General features: G+C 38.5%; 1 protein-coding gene across 1 annotated transcript; it reads right to left on the bottom strand.

The window, feature by feature from the left end:
- Positions 1–22418: 22418 nt before the first annotated feature.
- On the bottom strand, positions 22419–23759 carry LOC122033891 (cell division control protein 2 homolog D-like). The gene is made up of 5 exons (XM_042593043.1): positions 23563–23759; positions 23337–23469; positions 23010–23071; positions 22816–22927; positions 22419–22589 (listed from the first exon to the last, which is right to left on the bottom strand). Exons 1-5 carry the CDS (start codon positions 23757–23759, stop codon positions 22419–22421), a joined length of 675 nt encoding a protein of 224 aa, XP_042448977.1.
- Positions 23760–24763: the final 1004 nt, after the last annotated feature.

The raw sequence follows: 24763 nt of genomic DNA, 5'->3' as shown, positions 1-24763 counted from the left end.
TGACATTGAAAGGGCCACATACATCACTATGTATGAGTCCTAACAAATCAGTCGCTCTTTCGCTGTGCCCACTAAAGGGAGTCTTGGTCATCTTGCCTCGTAGGCATGACTCGCATATCTCATATGATTCGAAATCAAATGAGTCCAGCAAACCAACCTTATGGAGCTGGGATAAGCGCTTGTCATTTATATGACCTAAGCGACAGTGCCAGAGATAGGTGTGGTTCATATCGTTCGATTTGAACCTCTTGGTACTAACGTTATAGATAGAGCTCTCAAGGTCTAGAATATAGAGTCCGTTCATCAGAGGTGCACTACAATAGAATATATCGTTTAAATAGACAGAACAACATTTGTTCTTTATTATAAACGAGAATCCTTTCTTGTCCAAACAAGAAACTGATATAATGTTCTTAGTCAATGCAGGCACATAACAACAATCGTCTAACTCTAGTATAAGCCCAGAGGGCAGAGATAGAAAATAAGTCCCTACAGCAACAGCAGCAACCCGTGCTCCATTGCCTACTCGTAGATCTATCTCGCCCTTTGTCAATGTTCTGCTATTTCTCAGTGCTTGTACATTAGTACAAATGTGTGAAGCACATCCGGTATCTAATACCCACGACGAAGAAATAGAGAGGTTGACTTCTATAACATTTATACTTGAAGTAGAAATCTTATTTCTCTTCTTGTTAAGATCTTCCAGGTATCCTGTGAAGTTCCTCTTCCAGTGCCCTGCTTGTCCTTGATATAGTTGACAAAGATGTTCAACTATATCGTAAGCACACATCAACTCATGTTGCTTCTGAAGCTCAGAGTTCATGGTTGCGAGCATTAGATAGGACACATCTAATGCGTCATCTTGATGCTTCTTGTAAGCATCCCGGTCCACCACGTGGCGGTGGCGGGAGGAGCCTCGAATGGGCTACCCTCGGGCGTCGACGCTGAGTGAGAACTATTCTCGTGTTCTGTGTCCGAAATTTGTCGCTGAGCTTGTCCTTCTTAAGGACAAAACGCAGGGAGAAAGAGTTCGTATTCGACGTCATGGTTATCTACAACAGAAAATTTGCAGAAATAAATATCATATTCTTTTAAAATCATTTAATTAGGCCTTTAATTAAATGATGCTCCCACTGAATTCTATAATTCTTGTGGGACAAGATCCACATCATACTAACCCTTGAGTTAGCTTTGGCTAATACGCTCAAGGCTTAGTATGATCGGTAGGTAACGATTACCAATTACATCTCTATGCAACTCTTGTTTATAAAATCAATATCCGCATTTATATTAAACTTGAATTAGCTTTGGCTAATACGCCCGAGAGTTAATATAGATGTGATTTTGACCTATCTTTTCCAACCGTTGGAAGAATGCCTATAGTTGACTCGATCTAATCGAGCAACTAGGAATACTCAATCTAATTGAGTTTGTTTTTACCCATGCGTTGATAGGCGGGACCAAGATTGTCCCTTCTTCGTACCCTACCAAGATAATATGTATTGCTCTGCTTTGGCAGATTCAACAATACATGTGATCGAGGTAGTGATAGGTATCATGGCACGGTTAGGCATTTAGAGTTGGTTCGATCGAGATCTAATCTAATCGAAAAGGATGCATCTTGTGCACGACTTAGATCTAATCTAATCGCAAGGGTGCATCATGTGCACGACTTAGATCTAATCTAATCGTAAGACACTAATTAATTAATTACTTATTAAACATGCATCATATACATAAGCAATTAACTAATTAATCTATTTGTGATTTAGTCATGGCCCTACTACGATCTTCTCAAGCCAATGAGAAGATCGAATGGTCAACCTAGGGTCAACAGCTTCTCCAAGCTCCTCCCTTTGACCACCTTGTGTAGCTCGTGCCCGCCTCGGAACTCCGTCTCGTGCGGACCCTCCACCGCTCTAATTTGTACATTACAATTTGAAACTCGAGTTACATTCGAGTCTAAATCTAATTTACAACCAGAATATATGAGATAGGCACGACGCGCAGGTCGCGGGAAAAAAAAAATAAAAACATACAACACGCGCAAACACATAATGGCACGTAGGCCGTATTATGAATTACAACACAATCCAATCATATTGGGTTTTTGGGCCATGACTATCACAAAATTAATATATAATTCAAAATTATATATTTTCATAATTTTCTATAATTTTAAAATTATTTTTTTACAATTTGTACGAGTAAAATTTCCGGCGATCCCGTTTAGCGGTTTCGGGCGCAATCGCGGAACGGATCCCCTTGCGGGGCCAGGGGCAGCGCCCCTACCCGCGATCTAACCATCGCGAGGGTTCCTTTGCGATCCAACAGCGCCTAAACTCGCTGTCCCAAAATGATTTGGGACGAAACCTTTGAGAAGAATTTTCCTGGCGATCCCGATTAGCGATTTCGGGCGCAATCGCGAAGCAAATCCCCTTGCGGGGTTAGGGGGAGTGCCCCTACCCACGATCTAACCATCGTGAGTTGCTCCTAAGCGATCCTACAGCGCCTTCGCTCGCTGTCCCAAACGGATTTGGGTCGAAACATCACCGTTTTGGAAAAATCTTCCCGGTAGTCGAAGCCTACAAGCGTCTAAACACTTGTGCTTCGATTACTCGAGAAAAATACTCATAAAAACCCAAAAATCATAATTTTACAGAAAATTACAGAAACTTTAGTTTTCATAAAATCAAAAATTAAACTCGTACAAGCCTTGCACGTGGCTCTGATACCACTGTTGGGTTTTTCGGGCCGTAAAAACCGCTTTTTCGCGTCGCGGAAACCCCGAAACCCCCTTGCCATTGGATCCGTGCGAAGAAAACTTTCGAAAATACGAGTACGAGTTTCAAACTATGATCTACATTAGATCTACAAAGGAAAAACATTTTATACCTTTGAAGCGTGCCCTCGCAAATCCCGCTCGTCCAACGGTACGCCGGATCTCGAAGTTGTCAACGTAGACAACTCTCTAGTGATATCCACACGAACAAGAAGTATTCTCTAACACTCAAGGATGGAGAAGAGAGCACCACAACTGTGCTAGCACTCTCTAGGGCTCTCGGGTAGGATTGGAAGAAGAAGAAGAAAGGAAAAGAAGAGAACACACTCCTCTAAAATCTCTATGTGACTTTCACTAACCTTTCTTCTTGGATTAGATTCACTCTCCTTTCTTCTCCCTTGCTTGAAACCCACGACCAAGAGAGAGAAGGAGCAAGAAGAGAGCTTAGGAGGAGGAAGATCACTTGAATGAGAGTTACACTTGCAAAATGAAACTATTTTCATCTAATTAAGTGGTTTGTAACCTCCATGGGATACAAAGAGTCACAACTCTTGGTAACTCCGATGAGGTGGCACTTCACTTAAGTAACCATGATGATGTGGAACATCATCATTGGTCCACTTAATGCCAACTCACCAATGAGGTGGCATAAAGTCAAGTCAAACTTGACTTAATCTCTCTCATGGTTGATCTAATCCAACCATTTAATTCAAGCCAATTTAATATAATGAATCTAATTCATTTAATTAAATTGATTCAATGAGTCATAATCTAAATTAGACTCATTGAACACATGAATCAACTTGAGTCCAACTCAATTAGCCCAATTAGGATTACTCTTAATCCAATTTGATTCATCAAATGAATCTAATCCTCTTGGTTCATCATATGAACCTAATCTCCATCCACTTGTTCTTTGTGTGTGCCCCAATAGGTTCTTGTAACGTTGGCAATGCCCTTAAACTCATTTAAAAACATAAGTAATGGGTGGTATCTAGCAATACATCATTACTACCCAAGTTACAAGAATGTTGAGATCCAACATCACCTTGTGACTACTAATTGTGACTCCTCACAATATATGACAAGTGTCCTTCTATCCTAGACATCTAGATTGATCAATGTGAGGCATAGACCGTGTCAATCTCTGATCAATCTAAATCTTGAACTCCAAGTAGACTCACTCGATCAAATGAGCTCAACATCTCATGTTGACTCATTTGGGCATGGCCATGCACTTCGTGGTCTAACTCTATCAAGAATACCGATGTCGCTCCCGTCATATGGGAGGGATAGATCCCATCTACATCACTCACATCCCTCTGCATAATTCGTTATATACCCAGTAATCGCCTTTATAGTCTACCCAGTTACGGGTGACGTTTGACGAAACCAAAGTACATAACTCCTTATGTAGGGAACCATGGTGACTTCAGGTCTAAGGACCAATAGTCATACTAATAGTCATATGAGAAAGTATATGACACTCATATAACGATCCATGATACTTTCTCATGGCGGGTCATTCAGTATACATTCTCTAATGTATACCCATGTGTCAACTTGATATCTCTATATCCATGACTTGTGAGATCAAGTCATCGAGTTGACCTACATGCTAGTCTTATTGCATTAACATTGTCCCTGAATGTTAATACTCGACTAGGAATGATTTAGAGTAGTGTTCCCTATATCATCTCACTATCGATTCAACCAATCGATTGATATAGGTAATAACCTTCTACTCTAGGACGTTATTATACTTAGTTTATTTGACATCAATACAAGTAAGTATAATAACCAAAAACCAAATGCCTTTATTTATATAAAATATGATACAACAAGTCCAAAATACAATCATCAAATGATTGGCTCTAGGGCTCTAGCTAACAACTATAAGCCAATGTGTCCAAACTAGAAGAAACGAAGAAGGACAGCGTTGAAGGCAACATGGTCAGAGTCATCAGAAGAGTCTGACGAAGAAGAATAGAAGTAAGCAAGCTACCTTGCTCTACCAGAACAAGTGTATGATGTCGAAATTGAGTCTGAGTCTGAGTTTGATATCGAGAGTGAATCCGAAACCAAGTCTGAGCAAAGTCACGGATCAGTATCCATTTCCAAAGGGCCTAACCCCACTGTAAGTTCTCTATTCAACGATACTCAAGTAGACGATCTAGATGTAACGACCCAAATTTCCTTATTTGGGGTTCTAATAGTGGTTAAAAATATTTAGAAATACTTTAGAAATAATCTAGAGATTTTTAGAAATTTTTAGAGTATTTTTATACAATTTTTGGAGGTCGTTTGGTATTTTTACTAAACGAAGGAAGTTTCGACAAAAAAATGTCCAAGCCGAGATTCAAACCGGAGACCTCCGGCCGAGCCATTTCTTAAGCGAATCCGACTGACCAAGTGTTCCAGCGAGCATTGCTGATTAAAAAGGGAATGAAATTTATTTAAGTAATAGTTAATAGGAAATAGAAAATAAATAGGAATAAAAATGTTCGGCTGACGAATCGAACCCGCAACCTCTAACCCGGTCAAAGCGCGGCTAACCAGGCGACCCAACGAAAGTTTCATAATAAGAGGGAAGCGAAATAATCTTAAGTCATAACCGAAATACCTTAAGTATAAAAAGATAAGTTAAGAGAGGGGTTAAGTTAATCCCCCGATCAGAATCCTTCCCCTCTCCTTTTTCTGTGCGCACCCGACGGTGACTTCTCGGGCGGAGAACAAAGTCGTGGCTAGGGCATTGTTTTCCGGCAGCCGGGGAAGGTTCATCCGAGAGCTCTTCGCCTTCCCAAGATCCTCTCACTGAGGAGAAGCTATTGGCTCAAGGAGAGGCCGGAAAACTCGAGTTATCCGAATCCTAGATGCCCTTTTCTCCTTCGGTAGAGAGTCTAAGAACGCAAGGTAAGTGCTACTCACCTGTAGTAAGGGTAGTTTCGAGTTTGATCTAGTGTTTCTATGGGTTTTCTTATCGATTGTTCCATGAAGTTCTTATTCTGTGAATTTTTTTTATACGGCTTGAAGATGTATGAGGCATAATGATGGAATTATAGTTTGTGGGCTATAGATCGACACATTGAAAGTTCCATCTACAGGACGCTAACCTGTTGCTAGATAGACTGATGAACATATCTTCTTCTGCTTTGTTCTTGACTATTTTGGCTGTTGGACCCCATGGTAGTTTTGATGTGATCAACCAAGTTGGTTAGGCCCTACTGTGTTTGATCCCTGTGTCTGAGTGTGTAGGAGCTTAGGAACACAGGAAGTCGAGCGGAAGACGCAGCTAGCGAGAAGGACGGCACGGGAAGGGAGCCGATGGGCTCGGTGCATCCGAAGGACGAGAGAGCTGCGGAAGAGTACTCTGGTGGGCGTGAAGAGCGTGCACGACGTTCGAGGGATGTTAAGCCGGGACGGAAGGCTGCTCGAGGAGAAGGCCGGGAATTAGGTTCGGGTGAGCCCTATCCCGGTTGGCCGCAATCACCCAAAAGAACGGAGCATCGGAAGCTGAAGAAACCAAGCTGAAAAATGGAGCTGCCAGCTTGGAGGCGCCTCCAGCAGGCTTGGAGGCGCCTTCAACCCTGTTGAAGGCGCTTTCAACAGGTCAGATTTGTCCGTTTGCGTTGTGGATAAAGTTTTATCCGCTGACCGAGCTGGAGGCGCCTTGAACCTTGTTGGAGGCGCCTTGGACCCTCGGGATAGACTTTCCAGGAGCTATATAAAGGCCCCTGGAGCTAGGAATTCAACAACAACTCAAGCATCCAACTTGTAATCAATTCCTAGCAACTAAGTGAGCGTTCTAAGTGTAAAAAGGCTTCTCCGCCTACAGTAAAGGAGATTCTGCTAGTAGAGCTTTTCATCGCCCTGGATTAACAACCTCCTTGGTTGTAACCAGGTTAAATTATGTTTCTGTTTCTTTTTCTGTCTCCTTAATTTAGTTGTTATTTTATTGCTGATTTATTTCTGAGTTGAAATCCGAGGAGGGTATTTCTATTTTTTGATTTCAGCAATTCACCCCCCTCTTGCCGGCCTCCGCTGCACCTACAATTGATATCAGAGCCTGATCGCCTCAAAAGGACTAATCGCCAACTGAAGCACTACGATCAAGACGATGGCTGGAGTGAACATTCATCCCCCGAAGTTCGACGGAGACTTCGCCACATAGAAGCTCAAAATGGAGGTATTTTTTAAAACAGATTTTGATATTCTTATTACAATGAAATATGGTTTTGTACCGCTGAAAGATAAAGAAGAAAACACATGGAGCAAGAAGGAGCAAGCCGATTTCGTCGCCAACGGAAAGGCTGAGTTCCATCTACTCAGTGTACTGTCACCTCAGGAGGTAAATAGGATCGGAAGCTACGACTTCGCGAAAGATCTCTGGGAAAAATTCCTGGAGCTTCACGAAGGTACTTCCGAAGCGAAGCTTGCGAAGCGCGACATCCTCCGGAACCAATTAACTAACCTCCGGTTGAACCAAGGCGAGAAGGTAGCGCAACTCCAAGCGAGAATCAAGGAGCTGATAACGCAACTAACGAACCTTGGAGAAGAGGTAACCAACCGGGATTCTATCTGATACGCGCTCAATGCCTTTCCGAGAACTCGAGAGTGGGCTTCCTTAGTAGATGCGTATTACATCTCTAAGGACCTCGAGGTAAGTACTTTAGAACAATTATTTTCTACTTTTGAACTTCACGAGTCTCGAGTTTCAGAACCCAACGGAGCAGAGAAGACAAGTCAGAACATTGCCTTAAAGGCAAAGATGAACAGTTCTGACTCCGAAGCCTCAGTCGATGAATCCGAAGCGGCACTACTGGTAAGACGCTTCAATAAGTTTTTTAGTACTAATAAATTTAAATTGCAGAGGCATCATCGAAAGAAGAGGACGGTTCGCTGCTATAACTGCAACGAAGAGGGGCACATCAAAGATGACTGCCCAAAGCTAAAGAGAAAGGAGAGAAAAAGGGAAAAGTCAAAATACAAGAAGCCAGAACCCTCCAAACACAAGAACCTAAAAGCCACGTGGGATGATTTGTCATCCTCCGAATCGGAAGTCGAAGAATTCTCGGGACTAGCACTGATGGCCAACCATCAGCTAGAAGAATCATCCAGCTCAGAGATGAGCATCGACAAAGGGGGAGGAACGTCAGAAGAAAGCTGTAGTGAAGGGGGAGCGTCACCAGATCAGGTAAGTAAGGTACGCAATCTAACCCCGAATCAATCTTTTAGATTTATTAAAGCTCTTTCTAGAGAATTGGATAAATTAGAAAAAGAAAATAAAAATTTGAAATCAGAAAATGAAAATTTAAAATTAGAAATTGAAAAATTGAAAAATGATGCATGCTTAAAGAAATTTCCAAAGTCAAAAATTAGAATTTATGGTAAATTAAATTGGTATATAAGGAAGCATCAAGGTCAACTTAGGAAAATACCAAGAAACAATGTACCCCCTAGATTTTTGAATAATCCTATAGGAAGGAACCTCTATTGGGTTCCAAAATCTGTACTTAATTAATTGTTCAAAAATTAAAAGCTTACAGTGAGAAAATTAAACATTGAAATTCTTTATGGAAGCTTTGTCTAAGGAAGTGGTGGTTGTTGCTCCAATAACCAAGAAGGCCTAGTGCCTCGCCACGACCTGGAAGCTAAAATATTGAAAGAAAATGTTTAATTAACTTTTTGAAAAAGCATTAAACAAGAATTAAATAATGCTTTGAAAGTTTATCAAATATTTGTTAAAATAAACAAAAATTCCTTAGAATTTTTTTTTTAAAAAAAAATTTCTAACTTAATTTTTTGTGTAAGAAATTTTCTTATGAAAATTCTAAAATGTTCATTTTTCTTTCTTAGAAATTCTTTTTTCACTTTGAAATTTTTTCAAAAATTCAATCTTACTTGAAAATATTTTACTTAAGACCCCATTTTTGCTGTGATCAAAGGGGGAGAGAAAAGTACAAGTTTAGGGGGAGTTAGATAAATTTAAAAATTTCTTTTATTATTTTTATAAATGTTTAGGGGGATTTAGACAAATTTAACATTTCCTTTATTTTTATAAAAAGTGTTGCAATTTTACTAATTGCAAAAATTATGTTTAACTTGTTAGTTTAGTAATTTTTCTTTAAAATTACTTTTTATGTCTATTTTAACCCTAACTTGAACTTGGGCTGATGCACATCAAAAAGGGGGAGATTGTTGGACCCCGTGGTAGTTTTGATGTGATCAACCAAGTTGGTTAGGTCCTGCTGTGTTTGATCCCTGTGTCTGAGTGTGTAGGAGCTTAGGAATACAGGAAGTCAAGCGGAAGACGCAGCTAGCGAGAAGGACGACACGGGAAGGGAGCCGACGGGCTCAGTGCGTCCGAAGGACGAGAGAGCTGCGGAAGAGTACTCCGGTGGGCATGAAGAGCGTGCGTGGCATTCGAGGGACGTTAAGCCGGGACGGAAGGCTGCTTGAGGAGAAGGTCGGGAATTGGGTTCGGGTGAGCCTTATCCCGGTTGGCCGCAATCACCCAAAAGAACGGAGCATTGGAAGCTGAAGAAACCAAGCTAAAAAATGGAGCTGCCAGCTTGGAGGCGCCTCCAGCAGGCTTGGAGCCGCCTCCATCATGAAGGCGCCTTCAACCTTGTTGAAGGCGCCTTCAACAGATCAGATTTGACCGTTTGCGTTACGGATAAAGTTTTATCCGCTGACCGAGCTGGAGGCGCCTTGAACCTTGTTGGAGGCGCCTTGGACCCTCGGGATAGACTTTCCAGTAGCTATATAAAGGCCCCTGGAGCTAGGAATTCAACAACAACTCAAGCATCCAACTTGTAATCAATTCCTAGCAACTAAGTGAGCGTTCTAAGTGTAAAAAGGCTTCTCCGCCTACAGTAAAGGAGATTCTGCAAGTAGAGCTTTTCATCGCCCTGGATTAACAGCCTCCTTGGTTGTAACCAGGTTAAATTCTGTTTCTGTTTCTTTTTCTGTCTCCTTAATTTAGTTGTTATTTTATTGCTGATTTATTTCTGAGTTGAAATCCGAGGAGGGTATTTCTATTTTTTGATTTCAGCAATTCACCCCCCTCTTGCCGGCCTCCGCTGCACCTACATTGGCTTGGTTCATCATTGCGATTTCATGTCAATTCTAGTTGCTATTCTCACAAGATCTGTATATCCGTGTGTTCTAATGTAGAGAAAATGTATTAACTAGAAGTTTCAATTATCTGATTTGGTTTGATAACCTGATAAAATTTGGAATGTAGACATCAAAATGAGCACGTACGTTTCATCTAGTGGTTCTTGAGCTTAGTAGGCAATTTGATCTATGTCAGATACTCCCCTGAGATAACACTAGATATTCTCAAGTTGACTCTTGGGGTTGAGCTCCCCTCTCAATAAGCTATGGATGCCAAGTTCCTAATGCCCTAATGACGAGAACCAATTTCTATTGAGACTAATGAACTTGAAAAGCTCAACACCTTCCAGAGGCTGCTAGAAATAAAATTTCCTCTACATCTTTCAACGTTGCCAAACTTATCCAAAATTTGGGGACAACACTTGATGCTCAAGCCTTACATAGGAGATAAACTTTAGTAGATTTTCATTTTGCTATTAGTTGGGCACAAGCAGATTTTCTTGTTGCTATTAGATGAGTAGTATTCTATTGCTAATAGAAGTGTAGATTTTATTAAGCATTAGTGTGCAGATTTTTATTAAGCATTAGTGTGCATATTTTATTAAGCATTAGTGTGTAAATTTTATTAAGTATTAGTGCAGATTTTTAATATGCATTGCAGATTTTTAATATGCATTGCAGTGCAGATTTCTTTAGAACTTATAGTGTAAGTTTCTTTAAAGTTTATAGTACAGATTTTTTTAGAGTTTCAAGTGCAATTTCGTTAAACTTATAGTGTAGTTTTGTTTAGCACAGTATGCAGATTTCTGTTAGCTTAACATACATAATTCTGATTAGCATAGTATGCAGATTTATTTCTGTTTAAACTGCAGTTTTGGAACTTCTCAAGCACAGCAGTTTCAGTTGTTATAGCATTCAATTTTAGTTTGTTTAAGTATTCAATTTTGGGTTGTTAAAGTATTTGAGATCAATCTTGTATGAGACATTCTTTTAGAAGTATTAACAAGTATAAGAAAGATGAAAGAAAAAGGCCAAGGCCTTAAGTAGATCCCAAAGTCAAGACTTTAGGGATTTTGGCACACAAGGTGCTTATTAAAATGCCAAGGCATTTAAAGAAGTAATTAAGATAATAAGATATTTTACTTTATTTAAGAGGCTAGTACCCGACTTCCGAGGTTGTCGTTAAACAAATCAAGGTGTTCAATTCCGAGGTCTTGGCCCTGGTAGACCGAGGTCTGCTCTTTTAGGATTGGTGGCTCGCTACCCCAACCTATTAGGGAATGCGCATAAGATGGTACTATGCCTGGGCCCAAGAGAAGTTGATTATTATTTTGAAGTATTATACGTATAAGTTTTTAAACAAGTAAAATAAGTTTCACTTAAGTATAAAAGTATTAAAGTATAAGTTTTAAACAAGTGAAATAAAAGAATAAGTTTTTTTTAAGTAAGTGAAATAAGATTAAGAAAGTGTTTAAAATTCAGTAAGTTTAGTTCTCTATGCTAGCATGATTGTATAGATTTGCTTTACATGTTTAGCCCTTTAGTATGTTTCTTTTACTAGTAGATGAGCATGAGTAGTTTTCCTTTTGAGCATTCAGTTTTAGTTTTCAGTATATTCACATGCATATCGAGATTTTGTGAGTTAGATAGCGCTTACTAAGCATTCGCTTATAGTTTGCATTTCCTCTTACTGCAGATAAAGGAAAGGAAAAGATATAGCGACGGAAGGCGACAAGGTGGCGCGGATGGTGTGTGATGCCAGGACTATGGGAGAGACTTGGGATGTTATTGAGTTTTCCGCATTTTAGTGATTAAGAAACATTTGAAGTTGTACTTTAAGATTCATGTTATTTGAGATTATTGTTGTTCTAGGTTGCATGCTAAGATGTACTTAATTTAGTATGTATGTACTTTTGGGTTATTTTTGATGTGAGTAGCGTTTGATACTTATTTAACTGCGTGAGAGTTTGTTATATGTTCCAGCCACCTGTGGCTGATGTATATTATGTTTGTATCTCAGTTTATGGTCACCGGTACAGGGGAGACTCTGCCGAAATTTTTCGGTAAGGACTCCTCGTGGTTTCGATCATACCGGTTAAGTAGAGTCAGTAGTTAAGTAACGGTCATACTTAGAGAGTAGTATAGTAGTAAGAAGGGTGGTCATTACACTAGAAAATTTAGTTTCATATTTATTAAAGAAATTGGTCAAATCTAACATCAGAGTCAAGTCACTCCAAAAGGAAGTAACAATCCTTAAGGAGGGGATTAAATTGAGTCCTTTGACTGAGCCGGTTTAAATTGGAAGTTCAACTCAAGTCCAACAACTTGAGGAAGAAAATTCCAATTTGAAAATTCAAGTCAAAGAACGTAAAATACATTGGAATGGTTCACTTTGGATTCCAAGAACCTAGACCTAATTCTTGGAAAACAGAGAGTCATTTACAACCGATCCGGATTGAGATTTAAGGCTAAACAAAAGTATAGATCTTATTTATCACTTGTAAATAGAGCTAATAGAAAAATAGTCCAAGCATGGGTTCCCAAGTCGAACATGGTTAATCAAGTTGGACTTGGACAATATTGGATCCCCAAAGATCAAATCCACTACCTTGATAGACCCTATCGAGGCTATGCTCCAGGAGGAGCCAATAGAAAAAACTATTTTTATATATAAATAGAATTGTTTGATGCTTGTCTTACTGCTTTTTTTATGCATGCTTAGATTAGGTTAGATAAGGGCTTAGACTTGATTCATACTTGATTAGTTAGACCTAGGAGTTACAGAAAGGAAATTAAATATTAAATTTCTTTGAAGGGCTTTGTCTAGAAGTGGTGGATGATCCCAAACCCAAGAAGGTCTAGTGCCTCGCCACAGCCTGGAAGCCAATCATTGAAATAAATATTTAATTCACTAACTATTAAACCTTAGTCTAACTCAATTATGAATCAATCCTTAGATTAGAATTTAAATTAAAGATTAAATTAATCATCTCACAAAACTATTAAGTTCCCTGATTGAAAATTTAGAAAATGATGAGATGGCTCTCTAAGTTTAAAAATATAAAGTAGTCAACCAAAACCAAATTAATTAATTCAATTCAGTTAACTTAATTAATTTCAAAATCTTAATTAATCTTAATTATAATTTTTAATTAATCTTATTTAAAATCATAATGAATTTCAAAAATCCTAATTATTTGATTATAAATCATAATTAAATTATAATTACTTTCAAATCATAATTAAATCTTAATTTCACAAGAATAATTACTTTTAAATTATTATCAAAATCTTAATTACTTTCAAATCATATGGAAGTTTCAAAATTAATTAATATGTTAATGTTAATTAATTTTCAAAGACTAATCTTCAAAATTTCAATTATTCTCAAATGTTTAAATTAATCTTATAATTTTAAATTAATTTAGAAATTCAAACTTATATTTTAAATCTAAAATTAAGTATTTTTGAAATCTAAGATTAAAACTTTAATATTTTTCAAAAGTCAATACTTTTTGAAATTCGAATCCAAACTTAAATTATTTTTAAAATATACTCCAAGATCATATATATTTTTCAAAGTTAAAGATAAAATTAACTTGACTTCATCTCACACACACTCATAAGTTGAACATGTTTGATAATATAGAATGAGTGAGCTAAAAAATCTGGAAAATAAATAATAATCTTTATGTTTTTTATTTACATGCTTGGACTCTAGGATACCCTAAAAAATCATTCATTTATTTTTTTAGGGGGGGAGCAAAAGGAAGGTTAAGACATTAATTTTTTTTAAGACAAACTTTTCTGAAAGAGGAAGTTCAAACTATTTTTGAAAAGAAAAATAAATTATTTTTGAAAAGACATAAAACTAAGTATGTGATAAAGTTTTTATCAAAATATTCTTAAAGCTAAGTTTTATCAAAATATTCTTAAAGCTAAGATTTTATCAAAATATTTTTAAAGCTAAAGTATTTTTATCAAAAGATTTTTAAGCTATGTAATTAACTAAGTTTTTATCATTTTTTTTAAAAAGCTAAGTACTTGACAAAATAATTATTTTCAAAGCTAAGTTTTTGGAAAAGGCTAACACAGTTTCAAAATTTAAGATTAGCTAAGTTTTTTTTTGGCTAAGTAATTTTCAAAGCTTAAGTTAAGCTAACTCTTTGTTGAAAAAGCTAAGTATTTATGAGCAATTTTAGTTAAGTGTTTGAAAAAGCTCACTTTCAAAGCAATTATTTAGCTAAGTGTTTTTCAAATCAATTATTTTCAAAGTAAAGCTAAAATTTAGCTAAGTTTTTTTTCTGACTCACTTACAAACACTTAAAAATTAGCTAATTTTTTGAGTACTATAGTTTAGGGGGAGCTTAAAGTTAAATAGAAAAAATATTTTTTTTCATGTAAAATAATATTCTCTGTTTATTATTTTTGATTTATGTCAAGGGAGGGAGGGGGGGCGGGAGAAAAGTCAAAGTCAAAGTTAAGATTTTAAATAAAATTATTATGAAAGGGAGATCATAAGGAAATTTTTTATTATTTTAGTTATGCTCATGCTTAAATACCTTAATTTTCTTGTTATGTTGTACTTAACTTTGAACCATGTTGTCATAATCAAAAAGGAGGAGATTGTTGGTGCGGGTAACATCCGATGATCGAACCTGTATTTTGATTATGTTAAAGGGTCCAAAGTTAAGTTATCTTATTATTGTAATCCACGGTTCTGAGATTCTGGTTAAGTATGACTTAAAAGGTTAGATGGTACTATCCATATCACCAAGGTACACCTTCCTTTTCGGAAGCCCAAACTTAAGAACTCCAAAGTTAAGCGTGCTTGGCTTGGAGAAATCTGAGGATGAGTGACCTCCTGGGAAGATTTCCAGGGTGCGTCCGAGTGAGGACAAAGCACATTGAAATGGCCTCCAGTGGTTTGTGGAGCTAGTCGTCAACCCGATGGGCAATTCTGATGGCGTTCTCGGTTCAGTCCGAGTGGGGCCCGCCTAGGCCGGGTGTTACAGATGGTATAAGAGTGACCTTAAGACTGTGAGCGCGCCTATGGCTGGAGCACCTAATGCACCACCTAGCGAGGGAGATTCTGGGATTTGTCTGTGGTGTGATTCGTGGTTACACAACGCGGACGTTGTATCTTTAAATTGATGGTGACTGTAATACCCTAGTTCTGAGATTCTGGTTAAGTATGACTTAAAAGGTTAGATGGTACTATCCATATCACCAAGGTGCACCTTCCTTTTCGGAAGCCCAAACTTAAGAACTCCAAAGTTAAGCGTGCTTGGCTTGGAGAAATCTAAGGATGAGTGACCTCCTGGGAAGATTTCTAGGGTACGTACGAGTGAGGACAAAAGCACATTGAAAGGACCTCCGGTTGTCTCTGGAGCTAGTCGTCAACCCGATGGGCGATTCTGGTGGTGTTCTCGGTTCGGTTCGGGTGGGGCTCGCCCAGGCCGGGGTGTTACAGATGGTATCAGAGCTCGATTCATAGATCTACTCTGAACTTGTTTCGATTGATAGGACATGATTTGGGGCCAAGTGGAGTTGGAAGGGAGTCTAGAGCTTCTAGCGGGTCTGGGTCGTGTGGCCCTGACCGACCGTGTAGCCTTACCTGGGAAGGAGCAATACTTGGTCGTGTGGCGATGACCGACCGTGTAGCCTTGCCGAGGCCAAAATTTGGCAAGGTTGTGGGTGCCACACGGTTGTGTAAGGCATTCTCGGTTGGCGCAAGGCACAGCCGTGTGAGGGTTACACGGCCGTGTCACCTTGGCAATGCACGACCGTGTGAATCCACACGGCCGTGTCACCTTGGCCGAGAGAAAGAGGTGCACGGCTGTGTGAATCCACACGGCTGTGTCACCTTGGCCGAGAGGAGGAGGTACGAGGCCGTGTAAATCCACACGGCTGTGTCACGGGCCATGTGGGGGTCACACCCTGCTCTACAAAAAGGGATTGTTCTCCCCTTTGAACTCATCCTTGGCTTAGAGTTCTCTTCTATTGCTTGAGGAGGGGCCCTCCTCTTTGGGGAGGCCTTAGATCTTCCCTCCTTGCCCCTCTTGTTATTGTCAAATTGATAAATTCATCCTAAGCAATTATTGGTAGTGTTTCATGTAAGCGGAGAGAAGAAAATACTTTAGCATCAAGATCTATCACTTTCCATACAATAGCAAGTTCCCAGATCTCCTTCCACTGTTCCGTCACACACACACAAAACACCGCTCCTGCTACCTCCTCCTACTCGAGCTTTCCTTTACCTTTATCTACAGTATAAGGAAATGCAAATCTATAAGTGGATGCTTAGTAAGTACCATCTACTCACAAATCAAGCATTAAAACAAGAATATGCTTTTCAAAACTTGGGGAAAACACAAAACTCGCACTTGACAGTAATTCACGCTAAAACACATAATTCAGAAATATGTACATGGCATGCATTTTTAAATATATTTATCATGCAAAACATCACATTAAAACTATGCTAGCAATGTATACATGTAATGAAAACATAAGTCTTGCCATACTATGGAGTTCATCCATGCTACACTTCATAACTCAAGTTCTCAAACTTAAGAAGGCTTCCACTAAGACAAACAATGAAGTTTGAAAACTTTATATTACATAACTAGAGAAAATAATAATAAACTTGCTTGGGCCCGACATTATACCACTTTGCGTGCATCCTTAATAAGATCCGAGGTAACTAATCCCGAACTTATCAAGGTACTACTAGGTGATCTAGGGGCCTAGGGGCAATCTAGGAGCCCACCCATGGACCTTGTGTCCAGTACATACCACTTTAAAATAAAATACTTTCTTTTAAGTAATGCTTTCTTATACTTGCACTTACTTGTCATTTAAACAAGCACCTTATGTGCGCTTAATCCCCCATGATTATAGGGAAGTACTTTAGGGCACTTGAATATGCTTCTTAGCCCCAAAATTAAATGGGAAACAATTCGAGATACTCTAAACATGCTCTTAATTCCAAAACTTTAGAGGACATCTTACAATCATAACATGTATCTTCTTTAACATGCATAAAACATATCACAACATGTATCTTCTTTAACATGCATAAAAACATATCATAACATGCATCATCGAAGTAACTCATACTGCAGGTGAGTAGTACTTACCTCCTTTCATTAGATCTTACTATTATACAGTGTAGGAAAGACAATCCTCTCTTGTATGCCTTAATCTCCAAGTCACCCTACATGCGCGTACTAATCCTTGTGAAAACTCTCCTCTTAGATTCTCCTCTTGAAGAACTTAGAAACTTAGAAACTCTCCTCTTAGGTTCTTGGCCGAAAACAAACAAGAGAGAAGAGGAATTTCGGCTAGGAAAGAGAAGAGGAAATGACAAATTAGGTTTTTGGTCTCTTCCTTTCCCTTTTATACTAAGTGGAAGTTGAATCATCTCTTCACACATAACCTACATATAATGAATAGTTTCCTATTTCTAATATGATGCTTTACCACCACCTAATGGCTAGTTAAACCACTCTTAAATCAAGAGTCTAGGGTTCAAATCCCAGCTTGGGTCATATATATATATATATAATTTCTTTTCTCTTCTATTTTTTTTTTGCTCTTTTAGAAGAGAGGAAATTTACGAGTGTTACAATCCCCCATACCTTATAAAAAGTTTATCTTTGAACTTAGAACATTGTGGATACTTCTGTCTCATATCATCCTCGCGTTCCCATGTTACCTCTTCATACCGTTGACTTTGCCACAACACTTTTACTAACGACAACTCTTTGTTCCTTAGCTTCTTAACTTCTTGATCTATTATCTGAATAGGTCGACTTTCATAACTGAGATCCTCCTGAACCTGTACCGTCTGTGACTCAATCACTTGGTTTACATCGGGAACATGCTTCTTCAGCATTGAGACATGGAATACATTATGGATGGCTGACATTTCCTGAGATAGTTCTAGCTCATAAGCTACCTTGCCAACCCTTCTAGTGATCATGTATGGCCCCACATAACGTGGACTCAACTTTCCTTTCTTTCCAAACCGCATCACTCCTTTCATAGGAGATACTTTAAGGAACACTGAGTCCCCAACCTCAAATTCCAGTGGTCTACAACGCACATCCGCATAGCAATTGATGGAGAAACCAAACAAAAGGTGTGCTAGCACCTTTGAAAGGTTCGACCAAGGTGGAGGAGAGGGAGAGAAGAGAGAGCTTGAGGAAGAAGATGAGAGTTACACAAAAGAAATGAAACTCACCCAATCAATTGAGTGGCTGGCCACATGAATGAGGTTAATAACCTTCATGGAATACCAAGAGTCACAACTCTTGGTAACTCCCATGAGGTGACATCCCACTTAAGCAACCATGATGATGTGGAGCATCATCATTGGTCCACTCTTTGCCAACTCACCAATGAGGTGGCAAATGGTCAAGTCAAACTTGACTCTTCATCTTCCTCTCAAGTCAAGTCAAACTTGACCACTTCTCTCCCATGGTTGATCAAATCTGACCATTGGTTCAAGTCAATTTTAATTTAATGAATCTCTATTCATTGAATTAAATTGACTCAATGAGTCTAAGTCCAAATTAGACTCATCTAACACATGAACCAAATTGAGTCCAACTCAATTAGCCTAATTTAGATTACTCTTAATCAAATTTGGTTTATCACATGGATCTAATCCTTTAGGTTCATCAAATGAACCTAATCTCCATCTAATTGCCCTTTGTGTGTGACCCTATAGGTTCTTATAACATTGGCAATGCTCCTAAACCCATTTAGAAGCATAAGTAATGAGCGGTATCTAGCAACACATCATTACTACCCAAGTTATAAGAATGTTGAGATCCAACATCACCTTGTGACTAATAATTGTGACTCTTCACAATATATGACAAGTGTCCTTCTATCCTTGACATCTAGATTGATCAATGTAAGGAATAGGCTGTGTCATCCTCTAATCAATCTAAATCTTGAATCCCAAGTAGCACTACAACCAAAACTCTCATAGACATCGGTTTTCCACCGGTGTCTATTACATTTTCGACCGATGTCTATGAAACCGATGTAAAAGGTCTGCCATTTTAGACATCGGGTTAAAATCGATGTAGTATCACTTAACGACACCGGTGTTCGAATCGGTTATTAACCAGTGTAGTATGACTTAACGACACCATTTCATCAACGGTGTAAAACCGATGTAAATATTATATGTTAATAACACCAGTTTTGACAGCGGTATATGACCGATGTAATATTAGTTAATAACACCGGTTTTGTAGTGGTGGAAGACCGATGTAATATCGGTATTTTTTAATAACACATTGATTTCTGAAACAATGAATACAGTAACAAAAAAAAAATACACAAATATTCACAAATTACACAAATATTCTTCATTCAACAATATCCATAAAATACACAAATATTCACAAATTACATAAATAATCTTCTTACAACAGTATCCTTAAAATACACAAACATTCTTTTTACATCAAAAGCTTAGATATCAGAATCAAGGTAGAACCGCACTTCAAATGTAATCTAGCATGCATTCAACCCACTCGAACCGCACTTCATCAATTTCAACTCTGGAGTACTTGAGATTTGTAAACTGTAAAAACACATAAATAATATATTAGTAAAGATGCAATTTTAAAAGATGGAAGTGGTAAAGATGCAATTTTGAAAGCTGGAAATGGTAAAGTTGCAATTTTGATTGATTTATTTTTTGCCAAATATTTGCTCTAGCTCTAACGAGGCCAGTCTAGTTTTTCTAATCTCTATCCTTCTAACACTTCAAATCAAACATTTTGAAAGCTTTTTAGTCTGGTTTTGCAATGAGAACTACCAATAAACTAAATTTGGAATGCAAAATATCTAAACCAAAGAAAGTCCCTTTCTAATTGATACTTGCAACAAAGATAATCTACAATACTTTATACAAAGTTAATTCATGATCAGGACCCAATAATCCACCATATGTCAAATAACTAAAACAAATGTGTACATGTATCAAATAAAATAGAATACTAAGTTTTTAAAGGCTGCTGTGGAAGACTATTGTTCATAATGCTTAATTCATTGAAGGATAATTGCGCGCATCCGCATACACACCGATACACATATACATATGCAATTTAGCACAAAAAAATCATTGTAAAATCTAAAACTTTCATATATGACACTTAGTATATGCTACTTAGAATATAACATAGATAATTTGTTCCTTCTAATTAAAGTGTAGAGATTGATAAGAACCGACAGCATCATACAACAAATTACTAGGCATGATAATGGTTGAATTCAAAAATCATGGAAGGACCAAGAGCATCATATAACAAATCAGTGACCCTGAATTCTATTGAACTATTAATCATAGATGAGCACATAACTGCCAAAATTGAAATAGAGAAGTTCAAAGACTACATAGAAACACATCAAGCACCAGGGGAAAAGCATAGCAGCAGCAAGATCTGATATAATGAGGGAAAAGCTAAGAGACGTTCATAATCAATCAAAATCAATTAGTTTGTATCAATTATGATACTGAAACAGTGTTGGAAAATGCAACAAATTATCCTTAGGGCTTATATGCAAAATGGAAGATATTGTATTATTACCATTGTTGGAAGTGAATCCTTGTGGTCAACTCCAAAATTTTCAATTATATCTTTCATATATCGCATGATATAAAAAACCACATTGCTCCGCATCCGGTTGTTGAGGAGCCTATGTTAGAAAAGAAATATTGGAATAACTCCTGCAAGGATAGTGAAACAGTTGCTAATCAAAAGGACATACCTTGACAACTACCCATGTTGGTTATTTTCTCCCTTTCCTTCCAGCCTCCGCATTATACATTTTCAAGGCCCTTCATGCATATACCCATGGGAATTGTATTGCCACATCAAAATACATACATGTTTAAATAAAGGTAAGAAAAGAAGCCAAAAAACTTACATGTTGACAACATATTTCCAATCTTGATCACGAATGCGGTGACTAAGAGGATCCAACAAAAAAATAATCTCCTTCTCAACATTGATGATAGTCAAAATCCAGTGAAAACTACACAAAGAAATATAATTAGTGTATATATGCATCTTGCAAGTTCTCAAAATATGCAAGTGAGAGTGATATATAATGTTATTCTTACTCACCCAAATTCAAAGAATTGGAATGTTGAGACACATAAGAATTGTTGTTGGCTAGTGCTTTCCGCCGACTAGTGTTAGGATCCAAATCTTCTATTTTCTTAGAAGCAACATTGATGCTTGTATTTGGAGCAGCTCTTGGTGCTGGAACAGGAGCTCTTGTGACCCTTCCATATTTGGGTGGCAAGGTCTTTCCATTACTTGATGCCAAGCAGATTGGGCAATGCCATTCTACTTTAGGAATGTCTTTGCTGCCATAAGATTGAAGACATTTCAAATGGTTTCCTTTCTCACAAGCATCACAGACAAGCAAACTTTCTGTATCTGAAATCACATTTTTGCATATCTGGCTATTTAAAGAAGCAGTCATATAGTCACTTGATGGAGGAATCCAGTTTGGGTGATCCAGAACCTTCGATTGCAATATCCTCTGCACACTCTTACCAATCTCATTGTGATTGGTATAAAGAGAAGGTGCATGAAAGAATGTCAAGCCTTGAGTAGGTTGATGTGTAATATGCAGGCCTCCTTGTCCTGCTTGAACTGTAGAAGACTTTATTTCCTGATTTTTCATCTGATGAGAAGATTGGCTAGCATTTGCACCGGCAATACCCTCTGACCTAATTGAAGTATGATCCAACAATTTGTTTGGTTGGCTAAACCTTGACACAGCAACAACAGATGGTGATTGCATGGAAGAGATGGTTGGGATTTTCTGAGGTGGATTTTCAGCTATAATAGAAAACAAGTTAAGCATGAATGAAAATATTAGGACATGTCCAATATTACACGTAGGGAAAACCCAAATTCCAAACAATAGAGAAAAGGATTCACAAAGGAAAAACTAGCCTTTAAAAAAAGGATTGAGCCTTTAGCAGACATGTCTTACCAGTATACCAGGCCACACTGCTTGGTACCAAAATAAAAAATAATTAGGAAATAAACACAATTACTGATATTAGTACCACAATGCTATCTCTGACTCATACAATTATCTGTTCTTTATTGAACTGCAGCTATGACTAATACTAGTTCACATAAAACTTCAGTAAAGAAGGCCAAAATATTTTAATACTTTTTAGGAACTTGATAAATTTGAGAAATTAAGCAAAAAGGAAGTAAGAAAAATGATAATGCATTAATCAAGTATTCAAGCCATAACAAAGCAAAGGAAGTCAGAATTTCACAGCATTGATAGATAATACGGACATATATGGTCTAAAGATTTTACCTTGATCTTGTGTCAGATAAGATGGTCCACTTGGTCTAGCATTTAATCCATTATGTTTTGAAGGCAAAGCCTTATCATGGGAACTAGATGAATGTTTAATGGTATTGACACCAGCTTGCGCATCACTAATCAGTGACTACTTCAAATTAGGGGCAGCAAAGGCCAGCACAGGAACATGAGATATAGTTGAAGAATTATGAAAGTCTCCATAGGATGTTGGCATAGGACTCTTGTCCTGTGAAATCCTAGAAGCACCAGATGCAATGGTACCACGAGATTTAGATTTTGCACCAACACTTACAGGAAGCTATTGAGAGGAATGAACTGATGAATGCACGTTTGTTTCCTTGGACATTTCCATCTGTAGAATTAGACCACAAGCATAGGTTATTAGATAAGTTCTGCAGTGACTAAACACTTAAGGAAAATGTCATATCAGATATCTTACATTCAAACAAATTCTGCCGTGAAAACTGGAAAGCTAGGTATTTTCAAATGTTGTGCTTTCCAATACAAGCTAAAAGATATGTGACCTCGTGCGTGTATGTCTTGAGGGGAATGGTGAAAGCACGACTGAGTCCAAGATCCGCAACTTTTAGCATCATAGTCTTGCGGTCCATTAAAATATTGTGAGGCTTAAGATCCTTGCAAAATTAAGTAGCAAATTATTCAACGAAATCTTATCTTTAACATACTGGAACAAGATGGTGAATGTGTTTCTTCCAACCTGTGCAACACTCCATGACCATGACAGAATGAAATTCCTTTGCAGAGTTGATACATCAAAATCTACAGCAAGAGACCTTGTGAGAATCTAAAAGTACCATAATTTATCAAATATTTAGTGTCCTATCCCTAGTGGAAGCAGAGAAATTTTCTGCCCTAAAATTCATGTTGTTGATGCACAATTGACATCTTTTAAAGAGCCTTTCAAGAAACTGAGAGAAATCATGATGCTCTTCAACAACCTCTTGGTAACGAGGATTTCAACAAATTTTGATGCATCATATTGGGTGGTAGAAAAAAAAAATTCAGCTCTTAAATTAATTTTTACCCTAACAGTCATTGGTGGCATGCTCTGGCGGAAACTTCTGATGTACTTTTTCATATCCGTGTCCATGTACTCAAAGACTATGTAGAGAATGGTTTGCCCCTCCTTGTTCTGGTCTTGCTTCAGATCCAAAAGTCTGGAATCAAAATCAAGAGCAAGCAAATCGATGAAAAAAAGTGTCGAGAAAATGGAATTTCCATAAATTATTCAATCAGGTTAAGAATAGCACCTGACGACATGGGGATCGATGGAAAGCATGCGGAGGAGGGAGACCTCGCGGAGCGTGGTGGGAGGAACGCCCTCGTCATCCTCGGGGAGGAGGGTCTTCTTGAGAGCGACGATCTTGCCAGTGGCTTTCTCCCGCGCCTTGTAAACCTTGCCGTACGTTCCTTCCCTGACCTTCTCTAGCTTCTCGAACGCGTCCATCGCATACGATGGACATCCTGGTGGCTGGAATCCCAAAGCGGGATCGTTAGACCTGTTCAGCCCGAGATCCTCCGCCACGACCCTCACTGCCTCCATGGAGACGAGATCCTTCGGTTTGACGGCCTCGCACATCACCACAAGCCTCTCCTTGGCCTCGGTCACCAGCGCCTTCTCGGCCGCCGCCAGCTCCTTGCCGCCTCGCATCTGTCCCAAGGCCGACAAAACCATAACGATCTCCGCGACTCTCTTGAAATCACCGTCGTCCCTCGCCCTCTTCCTGGTCTTCGGAGTTGCACTGGCGGAGGGGCATTCAGTAGCGACGATGAAACTGTCGAAGATGAGGAAGGATGTCAGTAGCGATGAATGGATAAAGGAATGCGAAGAAGGAATCGAGCGATGGTCTTGGGAATGCGAAGAAGGGCGTTGGAGGAGATGCTGTGTGGTTGGACGGAGAAGCATGGGCGTCGTGTGTTGATCCTGATCGGGAGAGGAAGGGGCGTCGATTTAGGAAGGGGAAGAGGGAGATGAGGCTGAGAGAGATGGTCGGACGTGGGGCGCGATATAGGTTTAGGTTGGAGGTAAGAGTGAAGTGTTGCAAATTTCGGCTAAGTATTGGTGGGAAAATTAAATTATTTTATTTTATCAAAGACATCGGGTTTTAAAAACCGCTGTTAAAATCGGTGTCTATTAACGAAAAAAAGGCGCTCATAGACATCAGCTTAAAAAGCCGATGTCTATGAGCGAAAATCTGCGCTTATAGACACCGGTTTATGGAAAAACCGATGTAAAATACTCAAAGACATCGGTTTTTGCTTAAAACTGTTGTTGTTCCACCGATGTCTATGAGGGTTTTTGTTGTAGTGTAGACTCACTCAATCAAATGAGCTCAACATCTCATATTGACTCATTTGGGCATGACCATGCACTTAGTGATCTCACTCTATCAAGAATAATGATGTCACTCCCGTCATATAGGAGGGATAGATCCCATCTACATCACTCAC

The sequence above is a fragment of the Zingiber officinale genome, chromosome 11B (assembly GCF_018446385.1).
Source record: "Zingiber officinale cultivar Zhangliang chromosome 11B, Zo_v1.1, whole genome shotgun sequence".
Taxonomy (NCBI): Eukaryota; Viridiplantae; Streptophyta; class Magnoliopsida; order Zingiberales; family Zingiberaceae; genus Zingiber; species Zingiber officinale.
The sequence above is the reverse complement of the archived record's forward strand: the minus strand, read 5'-3'. Positions and strand labels throughout refer to the sequence as shown.

Coding starts and splice junctions, on each gene's coding strand:
- LOC122033891 (XM_042593043.1), bottom strand. CDS start 23,759: ATGGACGCGTTCGAGAAGCTAGAGAAGGTCAGGGAAGGAACGTACGGC. Junction 22,928..23,009: donor GGTCATGGAGTGTTGCACAG/GTTGGAAGAAAC, acceptor TTAATTTTGCAA/GGATCTTAAGCCTCACAATA. Junction 22,590..22,815: donor TCAAGACATACACGCACGAG/GTCACATATCTT, acceptor TCCTCTCAATAG/CTTCCTGTAAGTGTTGGTGC.